The 21,482-nt window shown below is 39.5% G+C and overlaps 1 protein-coding gene across 5 annotated transcripts in view; it reads right to left on the bottom strand.

Annotated features, from left to right (window-relative positions):
* The window catches only part of dachd (dachshund d), a 127,995-nt gene extending 123,570 nt beyond the window's left edge, over positions 1–4,425 (bottom strand). For 2 of the 5 annotated variants that reach the window (XM_073855230.1, XM_073855231.1), the window contains exon 1: positions 3,641–4,425. In XM_073855230.1, coding sequence (XP_073711331.1) covers positions 3,641–4,203 — 563 coding nt within the window. In that variant the 5' untranslated portion in view covers positions 4,204–4,425. The remainder of the gene's footprint in view (positions 1–3,640) is intronic. The other 3 variants (XM_073855229.1, XM_073855233.1, XM_073855232.1) reach the window with 2 other exon arrangements.
* Positions 4,426–21,482: the final 17,057 nt, after the last annotated feature.

Below are 21,482 nucleotides of genomic sequence, written 5' to 3'. Positions count from 1 at the left end.
ATGAACACACGTGGCTAATCCTATCAAGCAGAGCTTCAATGACTCACGATGGCGGAAAAAAATCAAATGCAATTGTTCACCTGCTTCATTTCTGATCCGTCTGCGCCGTACACATGCAGGGGATATAGAATCACATATATGATTTGTAAGAAAGTGCTACAATGAATCTGTGATTTAACAAGCCTTTTAACATGCATTCCACCCACCCCCCCATGTCCCCCCTAACTCTTTCATCCTAATCAGCATCTGTCTCTCTGTTTTTTGAAGTTATTATCGCCCCGGCTCCCTCTTGGATGCGGTTGCTGGGTGACGGGTATCTTAGCACCCACTCTGACTGGGAATGATTTGAATTCGATCCAAAGATTTCCCATGAGTACCTGTAAACACATCCGTGCCTTGTCGAAAACAAATATATCAGAAGAGCACTGCAAAGAGAGCGAGTGAGGGGAAAAAAGCGCGATAAAATCTGCCACTGTGTGTTAAGACGCACCCCAGAGTGCTAAACAAAATAATGACGCCTCTCTGTAAATATGGCAGTTTGTATCGTACACAAACAAAAATATTTTGACAAACGTGATGCTCTTGTGGATAAAGCGTAAATCTGAAGTGAAATATTATGATTGAAATAAATTAAATCATAATTGGTTTAATAAACAGGATGTTGAAGTTAAGCTACACATTTACATTTAAACGGATAGAGCGTACACTTGTATATAATGTACTGTGAAAATGCAATAAAAATTATTTTAATATTACTGACTCAAAAAAGTAATTTTTAAGAAATAGCTTCATCATCAATAATGTGAAAGAACCTTCAGATTCAGATGCATCTATCTAGCTTTTAATTGCTAAAAACGACTGTCAATTATTTGCTGCATTGCTGTGTGAGCCATACACGGCCTGACAAACCATCCGATATAACAGCTGGCTCAGCATCTACCTCCAATCCCACAACCTTAATGTTTTATTAACCTTTCCTGAGAGTTCAAGTGTCACCAGGTGGCAAGAGCCTTACCGTCCCACACGGACAAAATTGAAAGGAAAACAAGTAGCTAAAAGTATTGCTTCTCACAGAGCAGAGTTATAACTCCTATGAAAGCAGAGAGATTACAGCCCTGTATCCGTCCAGCAGACGGTGTGCATTAATCTGGGCCGAGGGTCCCCGGGAGAACAAGGGGGTACCAGCGGAGAACGTCCTCTTATAAAGGGGGAATGGGGCGGATCTAACTTGACTTAACAGGGAATTCTTTTAAAGTGAGCGGACAAAGATGTAAGGCCCCTATTATCCCGTTGCAAAGAGGATTATTAACACTCAAGTTGGGCCGCACGCTGGAAAAGTGAGATCGCTTGCGCTTGCAGTCTGCGTAAAGTGCTGTGCTATACACATCCAATGCAAAAGATTCACACGGTAACATCCTCCCCCTCGAGAGATAACATTGTATCATAAAAATTACACTGCTTATGCTACGATCCATCTTTAACATTCAACATCTAAGCATGCAGCGGCACACTGAGGCAAGAGTTACGACTTGGTGACCTGACCTTCCGCGTACAGAGAACCAAAACAGATGTAGATACATTAAATCCACACTGTAAATAAGACCATAAGTCACGCCCATATGTTTGTTTTCCATCTCAGCAGATACCTTTGTCCATACAAATGATGTAATCCTCCAAATGGGAAGCAGACATGGAGGAGATGATTGATTTCAGCATAACACCAGCAATACCAGGTGCTTTCACAGACAATTACAGGCCCCTCTACAGTATGCACTAGTAATAGGCCAGCACTTTAGCGTCATTAAAGCAATGTGTAGCACTGCATTATCCTTTAACCCCATCACTGACCACTCTCTCTCCCAGCCCCGGAGTTCAAACCACACACTCGATCACCTGAGGACGCCGGGACGGTCGGCACGGGGAGGGGGAACCGGACTAAGTACAGACGCAGGCCCAGAAGGGGCTTGCAGAGACAGCATGGTTAGATCGCTCTATTAGCACTGCTGCTTGATGACACACACACACTGCAATGTCCTGTTGTACACATGCAGAGAAATATTTGGATGATGGAAGTGTACTTTTAAAAAAAAATGTTGCTTTGATAGCAAGCATTTTAAATTTAACACTGATATAGAAAATAACATATATTACCACTATAGCTACTTCACAAGAAACAGACATAAATATTAAAATTAAGAACATGTTTTAAATAGATATAAAAATAAAAAGTGACACAAATCATTTTCATTCCTGATTCTCAGTAAATAAAAGTATCACATGTCCAAAACATGCATGCATTAGAAAATAATGATACAAATAGGTGTGAGTGTACAAGTGTTTCTTTCAATTTATCTTACTGTTTAGTGCATAGTTAATATGTGAATAGTCTAAAATAAAAATATTTGAACAAGATTTGCTAAAATTGTGCAAATTACATTCTTAAATCCGAATAGGTTCATTTTTAATTTCTGAATGTAGTGTGTATATTCAGTACTTATGGTCTGATTAAAATTATAAGCAATTAGCCAAGTGATCCGTGATACTTTTTAATTATAAAGTGATGTTAATGAATAACTTTTCAGTTCTCGGATTTCATTGCTCTGAAGTTCCTCATTATTTGGCAAAAGCATATTGCATTGTACAACACTCAATTTGCTGCATGCAGGGCGTTTTATGTTTTCAGACGAACTGTCAACATCCTGACATTTTTAAAATTAGCTTACTTTTTCTAGTAATTATTGGGCCCATTCTCTTGATCACTAAAGGGTGACATTAAAGTTTCAGGGTGAATTATTCACCGATGTTACAAGCGGTAATTGTTTCCTGTGTGATTTTGTACCTTCAAGCACTGCATTACTTCTGTCATTAAGTATACAAGCACTTATTGACTATGATTTGATTTTTCCCCAGAGCAAGAAAAAAGCAGAAAGAGATTTATGCCTAGACAGATGACTAATAAATGAGAACATCTACAATTATAATTCTGACAAGCATACATATTTAAGTCTAAAGTAAAATTTAGACTACATAAAACTGACTAGTAAAAGTAATATTTTATGAGCATATTGTTTTCATTGTGATCAAATACAGAGACTTAATTAATATGATAAAGCTTCAAAACAGCAAACATGTAAGTAGTTAACTAAAAGCTCTCAGGCTATGCATACACTGCATTTCTAGCATTTTTTTAATCAGCAATGTATACATTAATTATTCACGTAAATAAAATAATGACTAATACGTATTAATACATTTGTTTTTTTTTTATTCATTACAATCCTGCAACAATTTGCTCTTGATGCTTATTGGCAATATATTGACTTCGTGCTGTCGAAAAAAGTTTAGTTTGTCAGTAGCTATGTTTAAACAAACTTTAGAGTGGTTTACAATTTACTTTATTTAGCAGAAACTATTTAAAGTTTTTATTTAACGATTTGTTTATGATATAAAACTTTGATGACGTTTAAGAACTACATAGATGAAGCCTTTCATTTGATACATTTATTATTTAATTAGGTCAATTGCAAAGTAATTATATTGGTTCCTAACACAGTAATGTAACCAACATTTCCAATTCATCTATGCATTTTTTTTAAATGTAGCCTACTTATAAAGAGTTGTGCATGATCTATTCTCTCACCTGGCATTAGTGCAATCGTTGTAGAGGGTCTCAAAGTCTTTTCTGGAGATGAGTTTGCAGCGGTTTACCCCGGGCTGGATGGCTCCCAGTCCCCGCAGGATGCGGACCTGCTCCACGTTACACACCACCGGCGTGATCTCGAGCCGCTTGAGTTTGGTGTAGACGGTGTGCAGTCCACCGACCAGGTGTTTGAGAAACAGGTCAAACGCCTGGGGCAGGCAGATGAGCTCGTGTCCGTCCACTGTGAACGAGGCCACCTTGGCACCCCTGAGCTCCACCATCCGACACTCATTATTTTGCGGAGTGTTTTCAACAGGGGACGGGGTAGAGTACACGGGCTTCCCCGGCAGAGGGATGCTGCTGTTGGCGTTGAGCAGATCCGAGCGAAACAGATTCTGGGTCGCCGACTGCGAGGGAGACGCAGAAGTGGCCGAGGGCGAGCATGATGATGCTGCGGTCGCGGAGGAGGATGATGAGGATGCTGATGAAGATGATGAAGAAGTTGCTGAGATCGGACACGGCTGGACCAGAGACGGGGGGATCAGAGCAGCCGGTACGGCCATGGTGTTCTTCGCCTATAAAATAAGTTCAGTTTGAAACGAGAGCCGGTACGTAAAAGTAACGCAAAGAAGAAGAAATCCACCGGAGTGCGCTCCGCCGATGCGCGAACGGATGCTGAGCGGTGTCGGATTGAAATTAGGGCTCTGTGGAAGATTGAGAGAGAATGACAGGAAGAAAATGAGCAGAAAAGTGTGGCTCTGCTCTGTGGATGAGTTGTTGTTGTCACAAGGTACAGAGAGGGAGGAGCCACTATCAGCTCTTTGAAACGGAGACATGCAGGATCTAATGCGACCCTAGAGCGCGACTATCAGTGCAACTGCGTGCAGAACATTTACAAGTCTGCCGCACTTTTAACAATACTACAGTAAACTAAACTTTATTAAGTTATTTTGTACACGTAAAGATGCAGCATCTTCTTTTAAAATGTGGGGTATAATGTTTTTTGTTTGTTTGTTTTTTTACGCGCACACTTCGTGTTTAATACGTTAGAAAATGAAAATTGGAAACCTATCATAAATGTACAATGAGCATTACCTTTTGTACAGCATTTATTCATGTTGGTTCGTTATGTTAGAAATGTACAGTTTATTTTTAATTCAACGTTTAATAAAAATAAAAAAAATAATAATATTAGATATATCATAAAAAATATAATGTTAGGTCATTGACAAGTAAATACTACTATCTTGTAAACCTTTTTTTTTTTTTTTTAAGTTAATCGTTTAAAATACAAAACATTAGGCAATTACTTTTTTGAAACTGCTTGAAACGTCATTATTTTTTTATCATAATAATTTAAATATATAATAATTAGATATTATGGTATATAGCTATTTTACATCGTGCATTGAATAAATGATCTGTTCAGGATTACAAAATGTTACGTTGATGGTCTTATTGAATTAAAGTTTCGTTTTAAATTAAGTAACTGCAAAAAGTACAGTCAATATTACAAAGTAACAACTGAAGACAAGTTAAAGTAGTCTGTCTAAATCTAAATTCTGTTGTAAGTAAAGCTATAGAGGTCAAACTGTGCATGTTATCTCTTGAGTTAAGCTTAATCTTTGCAAATTTTTATCAAAAAAGCTAAATTAAATATCCTACATGTTTTAAACACATGTTCTCAATTTAGCTTTTTCTTCAAACAGCAAAAATGTGCATTAAATGTTGATCAAAAAAACTTGTAGAATAAAGTGAATTTTCAGTGTCAGAACAAGTCTAACTTTCAGGGGCGGTTTCCCGGACAGGGATTAGACTAGTCCTAGACTAAAATAAATGTAAGAGCTGTCCAAACTGAAAACTATTTGCACTGACATATCTTAAAATACACCAGTCCCCTTTGATTTGCCTCAAAATGCACACAGGTAATGTTTTTAATAAGACATGTTTGTTAAAACTGGTTATATTTCCTGTTAAAAAGATAATCCCTGTCCGGGAAACCACCCCTCAGAGTTTAAGAACTTATTACTATGGAACTAGTCAGATTTGATCTTCTTCAAGATAAGCAGAAGAGCATTTCAGAATTGTCATTCAGACACGGAGGTAGCATGTAGTGTAAAAATCAATATCCGCTTAAAATTCAAAGCCAGACAACCCAGCTGCCCTTTATGTTGCTAACCTTTGCTTAAATATGCATCATATTAAGATTTCATTAAAAACAATGAATGTCATGATAGTTTGCCAACTATTTTTCATGTTAGCATGGGGTTAACTGCAAATGATGGCCATAAAATTCCACACACAGAACCGCTGGCAGACATCCGTTTACAGAAGAATGATGATAAGACAAAAAGGCATCCACGAACGCCACAGGACTTCTATGATGTCTTAGATTCAGAGTCTCCTAATGAGCTGGGTGGGCCTGATGAATCAAACTTCCATTAAAACAACAGCCTTTCAATAGACAAACAGCAGGATGCACCATGCGGAGAAATGCTCGATGCAGTTGCATTACAGTACATTCTAACCTTGAACGTTCAATTATTGGATGCATTACCAATGCCTTTGATCTTTGTGTACGGAATAAATACAAGTTTCACTGCAAGAACAGAAGAATTTTTTGTTATTCCACATTAGGTCATTATTCAGTGTGCCAGGATTGAAAGAAATGCTGCAGTACATGAAATGGAGAGATAACACGGTCCACCTGAGAGAAGGTCAAGCCAACAATAATCAAGAGGTTCAGGTCAACAGTATGTAAATTGCATTCAATGCATGTCCACCTTGAGTACAGGGTCACACATAATAATGTGGAGACTAATTCAGAGGGAAAATATAAAGAACCTTGGAGAAACCTTCTTGTTTAAACAATTATTCTTACTTTTAAAACGCGTTGTACAGTTAAGCGATACTTCAGCCAATATCAAAATTACCCAATGATTTACTCACCCTCAAGCCATCCGAGATGTCCATCATCTTTCAGATGAACACATTTGGAGTTATTTTAGTAAATGTCCCTGCTCTTCCAAGCTTTATAACGGTAGAAAACAGGGATCAGGGAGAGTTATTGTGTGATGTACCTACGACAACGAACGCTCACTACTCTTAAACTCCAAGAGCAAAGTCCGAGATGGCGCATTAAAATCGTATTGATTACCCAAAGAAGACATTTATTATCCCCTTGGATTACTTCTTTTAAGGATGAATACACTTTTTACTGTGGGTTCACACCAGCCACGTGTACCGCGTTTAGTTTGCCGCTTGAACATTTTGAATGCATTCACGTGTCTAAAGCGTAGTAGATGCGTGGAAAAGCATTTGACGCGCGTCAGAGGCGAAATCCGCTTATCAAGCGTTCCTCCATGTGGAATGAGTGACTCCCGGCGGGGCTGCCGCCACAGCAGCAAGCAGGCTCCTGATTGGTTAACGCGGCGCAAAAAATCCGCCAAAGTTAAAATGTTAAAACTCGGGCGTCAGGCGTAAATTCTCGTGAAATGCACAAAAAGCACAATTTGCGCGTACCGGGCCAGATGCTCAATTTGCAACATTCGCGCAAACTAGACGCGCAAATGAGGCGGAATTGCGTCTACCACGCCGCGCTAAAAGCCTTATTCGCGGCGCGAGACCTCCAGACGTGCGTCTACGCACCTTCACATTAAATTAACATTGAAATCACTCACGCTTGACGTCTCTACCGTGGCTGGTGTGAATGCAGCATTAGGGTCCAAAGTCATAAGTTGTTCCCTGATCCCTGCTTTTTACCATTATAAAGCCTGGAAAAGCAAGGACATTTACTAAAACAACTTTAAATGTGTTTGTCTGAAAGATGATGGACATATGTATCTCGGATTGCTTGAGGGTGAGTAAATCATGGAGTAATTTTGATATTTGGCAGTAGTATCCCTTTAGTACTGCTGATATATGCACTTTACTGAAAAATACTTGATACAAATGCTTGTTTAAAGCGCAGTCTGATCATAGACTGTAAAAATAGATGGACGACGTGAAGTCGCTTCCTTTTATTGTAATGAATTGAGGCCAAAAATGTCCGACCATGGGCGCTGCAATGTTACGTAAAAACGCCAGTTTGGAGCCAGAGCATACGCAGAAGGAACCGTCCGTATAGCCAGAGGCGGAGCCGCGGTAATAAACTTCCGCCCAAACACTCGCATGCCCAATTCAACAACGCCAATAACGACACGCCCGTTTCTAAAGCATCAAATTACTAGTTAAAATGAAACTTATCACCAAAATGAACATATATATCAGCTACATTAAAGGATCAAAACCATCTTTCTGATACTTTTATTGGAAGTGTAAATAATTTTTTTATTTAGAGCCAAGTTCTGTTCGTTTGGAGAGGGCGGGATTTATGATTTGTACTGCAACCAGCCACCAGGGGGCGATCAAAGAGCCAGCGGCTTCACTTTTCAAGCTGTATGAGGCACACCTGAGTCTGACTGTTTTGGTACTGCTAATGTTATTACATTTTGTATCAACACAATATATACAATATACTGTATTTCATACGCATATACAGTATATTTGTCTGCATTTACTGCGAAGCTGCTTTGCTACAATGCAAAGTTGTGAAAACACAAACATGCTCAACTTGATGATGTAGAGCTGTCACCTATGTGAGAAACAGACAGATGCTTCATATGTAGGCCTACTGCAAAAAAGTCCCAACCTATGTAGAAATGTCTTCCATAAGAGAACGAATATTACTTCAAAACACCAATTTGTTCGCAACATTGGCATTTACACTAATAGTACTTAAAAAGAATCCATAAAGAAGGAAAATGGATAACATGTTACCATGAATGTAACCACAGATTGCAACAATCTGACTGTTTGATCACAGTGGATTAAATGCTACTTCAGATAATTATCTTCTGAAGAATCATAAAGCATTTTCCTTTTTTTGGAAATGACATTTAAATGGTTTCTAAACAGTGCTTGAAGTTAGTCAATGAGATGAATAGGTTTCTTCCATGTGTTTACAGTATGTCATCAGAGGCTCATTCTGGCTGCAGGGGTATGACATGACATGTCTAATGAGCAAAGGCCCACCACAAGAGCGTCTGCAAGGAAGACCACATGCACAAAGGTTTACAGCACTGATGACTAACTCATTACACTTTGTTTATGGTACATGAACAATCAAACTACTGACAACAAAGCAGTTAATTCCTTTCCAAATTCTATGGATGCTTGTTAGAAAACTTAAAGGAATATTCCATTTTCTTAAAAGAAAAATCCAGATAATTTACTCACCATCATGTCATCCAAAATGCCGATGTCCCTCTTTGTTCAGTCGAGAAGAAACCATGCTTTTTGAGGAAAACATTGCAGGATTTTTCTCATTTTAATGGACACCAACACTTAACACCTAACTCAACACGCAACAGCCCCTTCCAAAGGAGTCTCAAAGGACTATAAACGATCCCAAACGAGGCACAAGGGTCCCATCCAGCGAAACGACCGTCATTTCCGACAAGAAAAATAAAAAATATGCTCTTTTAAACGACAACTCCTCGTCTAGGTCCGGTCCAGCGCGACCTAACGCAAATGCGTAGTGACGTAGGGAGGTCACGTGTTACATATATAAAACGCACATTTGCGGACCATTGTAAACAATAAACTGACACAAAGACATTAATTAGTATCATTCAACATACAACAACGTCGAAACGGTCCTCTTTCTCCACACTTGTAAACACTGGGGCGGAGTTTCGCGTTCGTCCTCTGTGACCTCTTGACGTCATGAAGTATTGTGTGGGGTCACGCTGTTGTTTCAGGACCGGACCTAGACGAGAAGTTGTGGTTTGAAAGTGTATATTTGTTATTTTTATTGACAATCGTTTTGCTAAGACCCTTATGCCTTGTTTGGGATTGTTTATAGTCCTTTGAAACTCCGTTGAAAAAAACTGTTAAGTGTTAAGTATTAATTGTTGGTATCTATAAAGTCCATTAAAATGAGAAAAACCCTGCAATGTTTTCCTCAAAACACATAATTTCTTCTCGACTGAACAAAGAAAGACATCAACATTTTGGATGACATGGTGGTGAGTAAATTATCTGGATTTTTCTTTTAAGAAAATGGACTATTCCTTTAATAATGGAAACACAAAGGCAACTTACTGTAGAATGAACGTTGTGCCCCGAGACCCAACCCCCCCGTAATCATGAATCACCGTAACGTTAATGTATCACAGTGTTTAAAAGTAAAACTATGATATGACTGGGGTATGATCAATGGCACTGTATAATGTTTGATATAATAATTTATTCAGCCTATACGGCTTTGATAAAACAAAGCAATTTAAATTAAATTCATTTAAATGTCAATTCTCATGGTTAGGATTTTTCTATAATTGGCTATTTAATTAAAATAATTTTCACAGTCATTAATACAGCCCGCAACTTGTAGTGCACTGACATGTTTTAATTACATGGTATTAACAAAATTGATATGCTTTAGAAAGCACGGTGAATAAGAAATAATTACACCAATCATACATCATCCCCCTTATGGACATTTAGAGTATTTCAGCATAATTGATGAACTTTGAAAAGGGAGATAAATAACTTTAATTGCATAAAAACCTGAGGAAAAAAATGCATTGCACAAACGCATTCTTGATTTCTTTTCATCTCATAAATAAACACGATTTCTTAGCAGTAAATATTTAGGTACATCTGCTAGTGTCGTATGTCTGTCTTCCACCTCACCTTCTCTTGTCTTTTTCGAGGAAGATCCAGCTTATGATGCTGCTCAGACAAACACACTGCGGGCTGAGACAAAAACTTATTGATTTTGAATATTTGTCTCTTCAAGGTTGCATCCCATTGACCCCATCCATCCAGAGACGCCCCAGTCTGACCACGGCAAAGGGCAGATGTCAAAATAGCCACAGTCACTTCCATCCTCAGCTTACTCGGTGGCTTTTGGTGATCAGACGGCCCCTAACGTCACCCTGCGGGGAAGGACAAGGGGACTGCGCATTCCTTTATATTCACTACATAAGAGTTTGTTTTAGCTTACATGTACACAAAGGACAGGGTTAATACATAAAGCCTCCCAATTAAAGCTCCCTCATTTACAACCGTATGAACGAAAACTTTATGACAGGCAGTTGGGGACTGTCATTAAATCAGATGTAAAGAGAATGATAGCACACTTACTTGGCTTAATGAGAACGGAGGTTCTCCCCAGACTAAAGTTTTCCGAGTTCATCGCCATCTGAGTCTTTCACAAAGCAAAACTGCGGCTCGGCCGGTCTTTGTTGTCCTCACATCACAGATGAGATCAGAAAGTAAACAGAGACCAAATGTGCTCTAATAAAACTAAAGATCTTTTAGTCGTCTCATTTCCATAAAGCAGTTCGTGCTCAAATCAGGTATGATCTTCTGAGACATAATTAAATCAAATACTTTTGTTCTTCGTCGTTTGAATGAAATTTTGCATGTCAATACAATTTGTTAAATAACCTCTGAGGGAAAAGCAGGTTTTAATCTATTAATGGACAGATATTTTTTCACAGGCACATTTTAATTAGAATTTCTGAAATCTTTTATAGAAGCACACAGTGCAGTTCTTTATTACTGTATGAAGTGCTGTAAATTTAGTATAGGGGCATACTGCATCTCTGTAGAAACTCCCATAGAAACCTTTGTAACGATGATAAAGATAATAAGGGGTTTTCCAGATGCGTTTCTGAGTAAACACCCATGAATTAAACACCATCACATGGCACATTATCTAACATCTTGTCATAAAGCTCAACTCCCCAGGTCAAAAAACTTTTTGTTGTATGAATCAATCTGACATAATTCCATTACACCAACAAGCACTTTCTGGAAGTTAGACTATGTATGAAGTAATTCCTGAAAGTAATAACTGCATCAACTTTTTACCATCCAAAGCCTTTAAAATTGTTAATGCACTGTAAAAAAATACTTTGCTGCCTTAAAATTTTTTGTTAAATCAACTCAGATTTACAAGTCATGTCAACAGAGATGAGTTGTCACAACTTATAAAATATAGTTGAGAAAAGTCAACTTAATTTTATAAGTTATAACAACTCACCTGTAGTTATAACAACTCATCTCTAGGCAAGATAAATAATAGTAAGTTGAAATGACTTGTAAATCTAAGTTGATTCAACAAAAATTTTGAAGGCAGTGTTTTTGTGTGTATGCTACATGCATTAAATCTAAAATGATAGAAGTTTGTTATGTCGGCCTCAATAAACTTTCATTAAAAGTCACAATAATATACCTGACATAAAATCTTGTGCTTTGTAAATCAAAGTTGGCATCCCCATATTCCTAACCAGTGGCGACCGGTGACTTCTTTTTTCGAGGGCGCACGATGTGAAGTTCGTCTCAACATGTATGTAGCCCGTCGTGTGTGGTTCGTAATTTCAAATTATATGTTCGGCACGTCGAGTGAACCTGTGTGCATCAAGTGTCTTGTCAAAATAAGTGCCTGCTGCAGACTTGTCTAAAGGGTTTATGATAAAAGAGATGCTCACGTTTGCCAGATACTCGCATTATCAGAGTTTACTGTTAAGGGAGTGTCTTGCATGTAATTTGTAAACTTAGCGTCTCTTTTATCATAAACGGTTTTGACGTGTGTACAGCAGGCACTTATTTTGACAAAAAACGTGATGCACATGGTTCACATGACGCAAAAAACACATATATTGAAAACACAAGCAACACACATGACACTCCGATCACATTTTATATTTGCGCCCCTCGGAAGAGCACCCCTCGGAAGAATTACACACAGCGGGGCACAACCTAACGCTTTTTGCGTTCAAAAAATATTTGAGTTTGATAAAATTATATTTTTACACAAGCAACACACACATCTCTGCTACAAATGAACATTTGAAGTTTGTTTCTAGTACTTACCAAATGTGACAGAAGTGCAAACGTTACAACTTACCCCATAGGTGGGGTTAATTGTAACAGGCAGGGGTTAGTTGTAAAACTTGATAAAAATTAAGTTTGCAGACAAATATTTCAATACTATTTTGTCTATATACCTGAAGTGGATATTGTTTATATATCTGTCTATAATAGACAGGTATCCACACTGTATTCATTCATCCAGCCCTTTTCTAACAATAGTTCAATTATAAATGGATACAAATGTCTAAATATGTGAGAAAAAGCAGCACAATTATGACAAAACATTTTTTTATATGTGACCCAGTCTGTAAAACGCTAGTTTCAGAATCAAATTCTGAGATAATGAGCATCAAAATCTGATTTTAGCCATTCATTTCATTATGATTTCAATCTTTGACGTGACCTTATACAATCAATATTAAAGATATAAACAAAAATAAATTTGACACACAATTTTTGATAAGACAGGCACATTTATTTTGTTGGCAGCCAGCAATAATTTGTGTGTAGCCTTTTTAAAACAACGGCAAGAATTACGCTAACGCTAGCTGTTTTCATATTGTAAGTGCTGAGGGGTTAGTTATAACACAGCGTTACAATTAACCCCCGCTGGGTCAAAATATTTTCAAGGCCACCAAAAAAGTTGCTAAGACTAGCAGACATATTTCAAAACGATGCTATGATGCTATGTTTTAGTCAACAAGACACTGATTAATATGACATAGCATTGGATTTGGTATCTTACACACCCAACTGAAAAAACATATAATGAAAAAATTTACTTACATGCCACCAAAACACTCTTTGGAAAATCATTATACATTTCCAATAATTTGTGGGAGATCGTCTTTTGGCAGCGTGAAAAAAAAATACAGAAAAACCAAAACGCTCAACCTTGTGCAACAATGTAAACTAACCCTGCGTACAACTAACCAACTTGCCCCACGCACCCCTACATAATAATTACACACATATATAATGCAAATGCAAGCTTTTATTTTGTATGCAATTAATCGCGATTAATCGTTTGGCAGCTCTAAAAGCTATATATCCTGCCGTAAAATAATCAGTATGTCATGTTGCTCTGATGCCGAGATCCATTTGTATTTGGTATGATGATGCTGTCTTGCCTTATACGTCTCTAGCTGTGCATCCTGTCTGCAAATATATTTGCAAATCTCAGGATTCGCTTGGAAAGATGCCAGCCAAGTGTCTTGTGAGCTGAGCTGGCAAAACGTCCAACCGTATGTAAAATACTGCCCCTCTGGTGATATCAGTCTTTAAAAGAGAGCTAATTTCATTTTTTTCAAAAGAGCCCGCTTGATAGCTGCACAATTACTCTACGGTGCCCTGTACCCCATTTAAAGCGCACCGACTTTTATATCAGACGAGAGATTTGTGGATATCCAAATTGGAAGGTAAACCTGTATAAACAGCAGTAATTACCGTGCCATTCACAGGCACTGTTGTGCTCGTTCGGCAACAGCCACAGTGATTAAAATGAATCTCCATCGACTTCTCCATTAAATTGCTGGCAGTGGCGATCCTTTGACCTTTCCCATTGATTGAACATAACAATCACAATTCAATTGTAATGCAAAGAGAACATTTGTTATAATGTACATGAGATGCATGAGCCATTTCCTAGAGGCTTGAGGTAATCAATGAAGTGACTTCAAAAAGGAACCTACACAAAGACCCAGACATCATGGTAGGCTATATATCGAACCCAGTAATGTGTCCTCAAACATTCTGATGTCTGGTGCATCACTCAATACATGTGCATAATATGAAGAAACAACTCGGGTATCACTTGGACGTTATCATTTGTTTTAATTTGTTAGAATACTAAGCCTTCCCAGAATTCATTGCATGTGGCACAAAGGTCTAAGAAAATGATTGAGGCTGACAAGTTTTTCCCATTGTTCTCTGCATATCCAGTGATTAGTAACATCTGGATGTGACACAAGTGCGGTACGAGGAACACGTCTGGTTGTTAAAGCCATTAAACTTGTGGTGAAACTGGTCTGTGACTGATTACTTCTATGCAGTCGTGTTCCCTCCCTCAGACCGGAAAGGAAAAAGTCCACGTAATACCGGCTCCTAATCTGCATTTAATTTTGATTTCAAAAGCAGCGCTAGATCGTGCGTTTCAAAAAGTAGCTGAAGAAGAGTATGTGAATAAAGTCCTTAAGGGAATTTTGAGAATTGAGAGATTATAGTTTACACGCACATTAAACAGATTAAACCAGTCAGATCTCAAAAGGCAGTTTATCTAATGGAGAAAATGTACTATGCTAATTGGGTAAAGTCTGGTGCCGAAATTGTGCACTTCTCGCCGCTTGTAGATTTAAGGGTAAAGTTTGATTAAAATCGTGAAGCTAATCAGGGGTATAAGCTGCAAAACATTCCCTGAATAAAAAATGCGGTCGCCACACAAAACATAATTTTCTGCGATGACAGATTCAATTCCATTTAGTAAATGTTTAATAAATGTTAGACAAACATCGCTGCCTATCTGACTGTATTCAGAAAACAAAAGGAAACTTTAATTGCTTTAATCTTCCGAAGCTTTGACGTTGTTATTGGCTTTAAAAATAGCAGTTAACAGTAACTGTCTTGTAAAGGAAATTGAACCACATTTGCAAAATGATCCCCAATTAAGATACGGCCAATGCCGACCAGCAAAGTTGAACCCAAGTGTTGTGTCTAAGAAAAGCAGTCGATGCCGTCCAAAGCTATTCAATTAGCTGAAAGACCCAAAGAAAAACAGCCAGCCTAATATGTATCACTTTAATCAAATTTCAAGTGATTGCATCCCTTTTGAAGATTCCAGAGCACGGATATGTTCATTAACAGATATCTGGATGAAATGAGCTGGTTTTCCGCAGAACTTTAGGAAGCGAGAATGAGGGGAGTTTCTGTTCGATGTCTTTACTCTAGTGTTCACTAATGTGTTTCAACATAACAGTACTACCTTTAATCTGCACTAAAGGGAAATAATGCGTTTCCTGCCTTATTTACCATGCTTACTTAACAAGCGCTGTACAATTAGAATTGTTAATAGATTGAGAAACAAAAGGACTTTGAAGGTGGGAAAGTGCTGACATTATTTCACAGAGGAAAAGCACCCCTGAGGAAAAAAGCACTGTAATAAATGTAGTTTCCTGCAATGTTCAGCAATGAAATGCTGCTCCCTCTCATTAGAAATGCCATGTAGAGGACGTAAATCAAAGACAGTAAAAATTTCATTGCCGCAACGTTAAATTACGCACTTTGCGCATTGGACAGCAACTGTGTCAACATTGTAATTTCCCTTTATTCTCGTTAAATGTATGCACACTTTTTACAATCCATAAACAGATCTGGAATAAAAGTTAATAAATGTCAAAATTTGCATTCGAGAAAAAAGCATCTTGCCGCATTTTCGCAAATATCAATCTATGAACCTTTCAACATTTTGTCAGACAAAATGCTAATTATACCTTTAGGAATTTGGGACACGGTGACAAGAATTGAGACAGCCTATCCTTTTTTTAAATGTGAAAATCAACTGGGGTAGCATACAGAAACCCAGGCGAAGACAAAGCAAACACCACGTTTTCTATGTGGAATTATCAGTGCATAATAAAACATCTCTCTTAGATAAAACTCTCGGTTGGAGAACCTAATAGATTCCACCTCTGTTAACTGAGAATTCACAATGACCTATTATGTGACAGAGATAGCAGTGGCGGCCCGTGACTTCTTTTTTCGAGTGCGCTTGATGCGAAGTTCGTCACAACATGTATGTAGCCCATCACGTGTGTGGTTCATAATTTCAAAATATGTGTTCTGCGCATCGAGTGATCCTATGTACATCATGTGCCTTGTTAAAATAAGTGCCTGCTGCAGACGCGTCTAAAGGGTTTATGATAAAAGAGACGCTCGCATTTGATACTCGCATAATCTCATGCGTAATCAGAGTTTACTGTTAAAGGGACATTTCACTTTTTTTGAAAATATGATCATTTTCCAGCTCCTCTAGAGTTAAACATTTGACTCTTACCGTTTTGGAATCCATTCAGCTGATCTCTGTGTCTGGCGCTAGCACTTTTAGCATAGCTTGGCACAATGCATTGAATCTGATTAGACCATTAGCATCTCGCTAAAAAATAACCAAAGAGTTCCGATATTTTTCCTATTTAAAACTTGACTCTTTATAGTAACATCGTGTACTAAGACTTTTTTTAAAAAAAATTAAAAGTTGCGATTTTCTAGGCAGATATGGCTAGGAACTATAATCTTATTCTGGCGTAATAATCAATTACTTTGCTAATCCCCTTGGTTACAGTACTTTTAATAGCAGGGGATTATTTTCGGGCAGTGCGTAATATCACTACGCCTGCTGCAGCTGTGTTACATCAGCAAAGTCCTTGATTATTACGCCAGAATGAGAGTATAGTTCTTAGCCATATCCTGCCTATAAACTTTTAATTTTCTGTTGGTCTTAGTCACGATGTAACTACAGAAGAGTGAAATTTTAAATAGGAAAAATATCGAAACTCTTTGGTTATTTTTGAGGGCAATGCTAATGGTCTAATCCAGGGATGGGCACCTTTGACAATGCCGAGGGCCAGCATTGACAAACACATGCGAGAGTTCAGGGCTTCTCGGGTCCTTTCGGCAAAAACACATTCATTTTAAATAACCCGAGACCAGATTATTGTACCCGTGTCCGAGGCATGCGTGAAACTTTTAGACCCGAACCTGATCGGGTCTTGGGTCGGACCTCGGGTTTTCGGACTCCGTGAAGACCTCTTCTTCACATAAGCCCAAACACGGGCCTATGCGCCCCCTCCTGGTTGGGAGTATTTACGTCTTAATACAAAAATCATAATTTTAAAAGTATTTGATTAAGTATAATATGGTCCAGTGGGCCATATTAGAATTTACCCCCAAGTCGTGTGCGGCCCTCGGGCGCCAGTTGCCCATCCCTGGTCTAATCAGATTCAATGGATTGTGCTTAGCTATGCTAAAAGTAGTAGCGCTGTCAGGGTTTTAGTTCTGTTTAGTTTGTTTTCATTGTTGGTCATCATTGCTCTTTGTGTTAGTTACCTTTAATTAGTCTCACCTGTGTTAGTCAATCACTCATCATTAGTTTCAGCTGTTTGTCATTATCACTCACCCTTTATAGTTTGCTCACCTTCATGTTCCTGTCCATTGTCTGATCTCGTCTGTATGTACCATTGTCATCATGTTATCCTGTCTATCATGATTAAAGTCCTGTAAGTTTTTATAATCCTGCCTGTTTGTCGTCTTTTAGTTAGAGAACTGTGACAGAAGATCAGACCAAACGTTTGTGGCGTGTTAGTGTTCCCTCCATGTTTCAAGTTAGAGTTTTTTGTTTTCCGAAAAATCAGTTTCGTTTTTAGTTTATTTATGGATTTTTCGTTGAACACATCACTCGGTTTGGAGCAGGGAGACCGATCACTTCGGACGGTCCAACGGACCATCGCCACCCCCAGAGACCAGACGGACTTCACCCTACCCGGAACTCCTGCCCACCGCAGGTGGAGAACCCGGCAGTGCGACCTGCGAGCCAGAGCTACCCTCAGAGCCCAGCGTCGCCGAAACCCCGGATGTTTCCCCTGACCAGGTTGCGTGACCAGAGTATCCGGGGTGCCGCTGCGGGAGCTGCTAATGACGTCAGGGAGGACGTCCATCTCCCCGCCGCTGAGGGTGAGCCAATAACGGTCCCTGGGGTTTATAACATCTACTCGGATTGTGCTTTGGACATTTCCCACCCCTCATCATCACCACTGGTTCCTTCCAGCCCGCCCCTCGAAAGTCGCTGTTGGCCAGCGCTGCCGGTCCCGTCCGGTTTCCCTTTCGGCTTTCCCGCACCAGCCAATCCGAAGCTACATCAGCGGACACAGCGTCACACCTTAGCTCATCCTCAGCGCGTCACCGGCGCTGGTTCGTCGGAGCCGAGGTGTGCCTCTCTGCCCACTGTCTCGGGGGTTTCTCCAGTTCTCCTCCCCCGCTCCCTGAGACCTAGAGGTCGCCTCAGCTCGTCGGACCAGCGGCCTCGCTTCGAGTCTCTCCTCCCTCCCCTTCGTCAGCTCCCGTCTCCACTACGACGTCACCAGGCTAAGGTCACCCCTCTGGTTCCGCCCCTGGTCAGTCGTCGTCCCGCCCTCACCTCCGGGTTTTCCTCGTTCCCCTGTGTATCCCTCACTCCACCCTTCCGGCTCGTTGGGCTCCTCCTTCCCGAAGACATCACCACGGGACTCCCTAGCTCTGGCTCTGCCTCGTGGGTCCGGAATACCCTACGTCTCGGTCGGGAGACCCACCAGCTTCGCCCCGTCCCTCCGGATCCTCGGCTTCCCCCGGGTTCTCCGCTCGCGTGGCCCCGCCCTGGATCCTCCCTCCTGTGTCTACGCTGTCATCTGTCCCCAGGGTGGGACTAGGACTTCCATCACCCTGGCGCCCTCCGCCAGCGTCTCCACCCTGGGGCTTCGTCTCGTCTGGTCTTTGGGTCCTGCTCTAGACCTTCCCTAACCTTTCATCACAGTTTTTTGGACACTTTCATTTTTGTTTGTTGCTCCCTCCCATTCGCCTCTATTGTTGTTCATCTACGGTGCGAGGTCGCGCCTACCGGGAGGGGGCGTACTGTCAGGGTTTTAGTTCTGTTTAGTTTGTTTTCATTGTTGGTCATCATTGCTCTTTGTGTTAGTTACCTTTAATTAGTCTCACCTGTGTTAGTCAATCACTCATCATTAGTTTCAGCTGTTTGTCATTATCACTCACCCTTTATAGTTTGTCCTCATGTTCCTGTCCATTGTCTGATCTCGTCTGTATGTACCATTGTCTGATCTCGTCTGTATGTACAATTGTCATCGTGTTATCCTGTCTATCGTGATTAAAGTCCTGTAAGTTTTTATAATCCTGCCTGTTTGTCGTCTTTTAGTTAGAGAACTGTGACAAGCGCCAGACACGGAGATCAGCTGAATGGATTCCAAAACGGTAAAAATTAAATGTTTTACTTTAGGGGAGCTGGAAAATGAGTATATTTTCAAAAAAAGTGGAATGTCCCTTTAAGGGAGTGTCTTGCGTGTATTTTGTGAACGTGAGCGTCTCTTTCATCATAAACGGTTTTGACGCGTGAGCCGCAGGCACGTATTTTGACAAAACACGTGATGCACATGGTTTACATGACGCAACAAACACATGTTTTGAAAACCCAATGACACTCTGAACACATATTTTGAATTTGCGCCCCTTGGATGAGCAGTCACGAGCCGCCACTGAAAGATTTTTAAAGCATTTGATTTTAACCATATAGTCAAAATCTGAATTCTAAAAATGTTAAGTTTTTATTCAGATCAGATGCTCCACGGTCGGTCAGTTTGCTCAAGTTTCTCTTTCATCTGTTGCCTCATCCTATCAACACAGAGGCTAATTTAACAAGCAGAGAATTAAAAGTTTAAAGAGTTTAAAAGTGCTTACACCAAGGTTTCCATGTTATTTACTTGGAATTGATTTTAACACTTAAACAGAATCCTAACTAAGGGCTTATGTTGGCCAGCCCATCTGCATTTCACCGTAAACACGCATACTTATTAGTCCAAGAATATCTATCAGAAATGCCAGCCAAATCTGGCAATATGTGTTTTCAAAACAAAGCATAATTTGTTTGCCTTTACAAACATGCTCTACAGCGTCCTTATGCATGATTAGCAATGTCGTTCTTCAAAGGTCCTTAAGAGAGTTTGATGCAGTTCTCGCCCGTCTTCCCATTAATCCAAGCTCAGTTAAGAGTCTGCCATCTGGACGTGTGTTCCTAGCGATAAATATGATTTAGAGTTGATTCAGACACGTTCCTCGTGCCGAGTGTGTGCGGATTTCAGAATTAAATGACACAAACAAATGTAGAGTGGAGAGCAAATTAATATCTCTCATTTCAGCGCTCCATAACAAAACCCCACCCTTAATTACAGTCTGTAATCATTTCACAAACGCAAATATCGAGGAATCCAATTATCGTCCGACAGAGACCTTGCACAAATAAACTGATCTTATAAATACAAAATATCTCTTGACACATGTTCAAATGAATCGGGATGTTCCTAATTTAGAAACTGCTTAGTTGGAAAAACATTCTTGACTATGCCGGGATTAAGTTATTAGAAGATCCAAAGGCATTTTATGAAGTTGTAACTGCATGTGTGAACATCAGATAATGTTCCTAACACGTTACCCTGCGCTGAGCCTTGTTGGGTTTCAGCTGTACCAAGCAACAGTGACCTCTACAGGGATTTAAGATTGAACAGCCTGATATAGATATGACTTCCTGCACTAAACTCCTTAATGCCAACTAGCTTTGTAGAGTCACAAAAGCTAATAAATATTACAAATACAAATAATAAACAACATATACTGAATAAATACTAAAGAGTAATAAACAAAAAAATTATGAGTGTTGGGTCAAAAAGGGATGAACCAACCTGTTGGGTTATGGGTTGTTTTAACCCATTGTTGGGTCAGATATAAATATTTTCTGGGTTTATTTAACCCAACGGCAGTCCCTTTGGGTTAAAAATAACCCAGCATTTTTATAGTGTATAGCATGCCATTCCTTTGCAGCACAAAGTACTTTGGTTTATGAATAGACTTATGCTTTAAAGTTGTCCATCTATCATCCTTTCTGTTGTTTGGATCAGAAAACAACAATAAAGACTTCAGCTGTACAGTGCAAATGATGTCTATCAAGACAAAATCTTGGACACATCCAGGTGTAATGGTAGCACAGCCAAAAAGCGTTGCCAACACATTTCTCCCTCACTTCTAAAGTTTAGCAGAGGAGTACAAAGTGTCTTTTACAGAGAAGGGGTAGGAAAGACAGGGCCCCAAACAACCAGAGACAGAGCCAAGC

The sequence above is a fragment of the Misgurnus anguillicaudatus genome, chromosome 17 (assembly GCF_027580225.2).
Source record: "Misgurnus anguillicaudatus chromosome 17, ASM2758022v2, whole genome shotgun sequence".
Classification (NCBI taxonomy): Eukaryota; Metazoa; Chordata; class Actinopteri; order Cypriniformes; family Cobitidae; genus Misgurnus; species Misgurnus anguillicaudatus.
The sequence above is the reverse complement of the archived record's forward strand: the minus strand, read 5'-3'. Positions and strand labels throughout refer to the sequence as shown.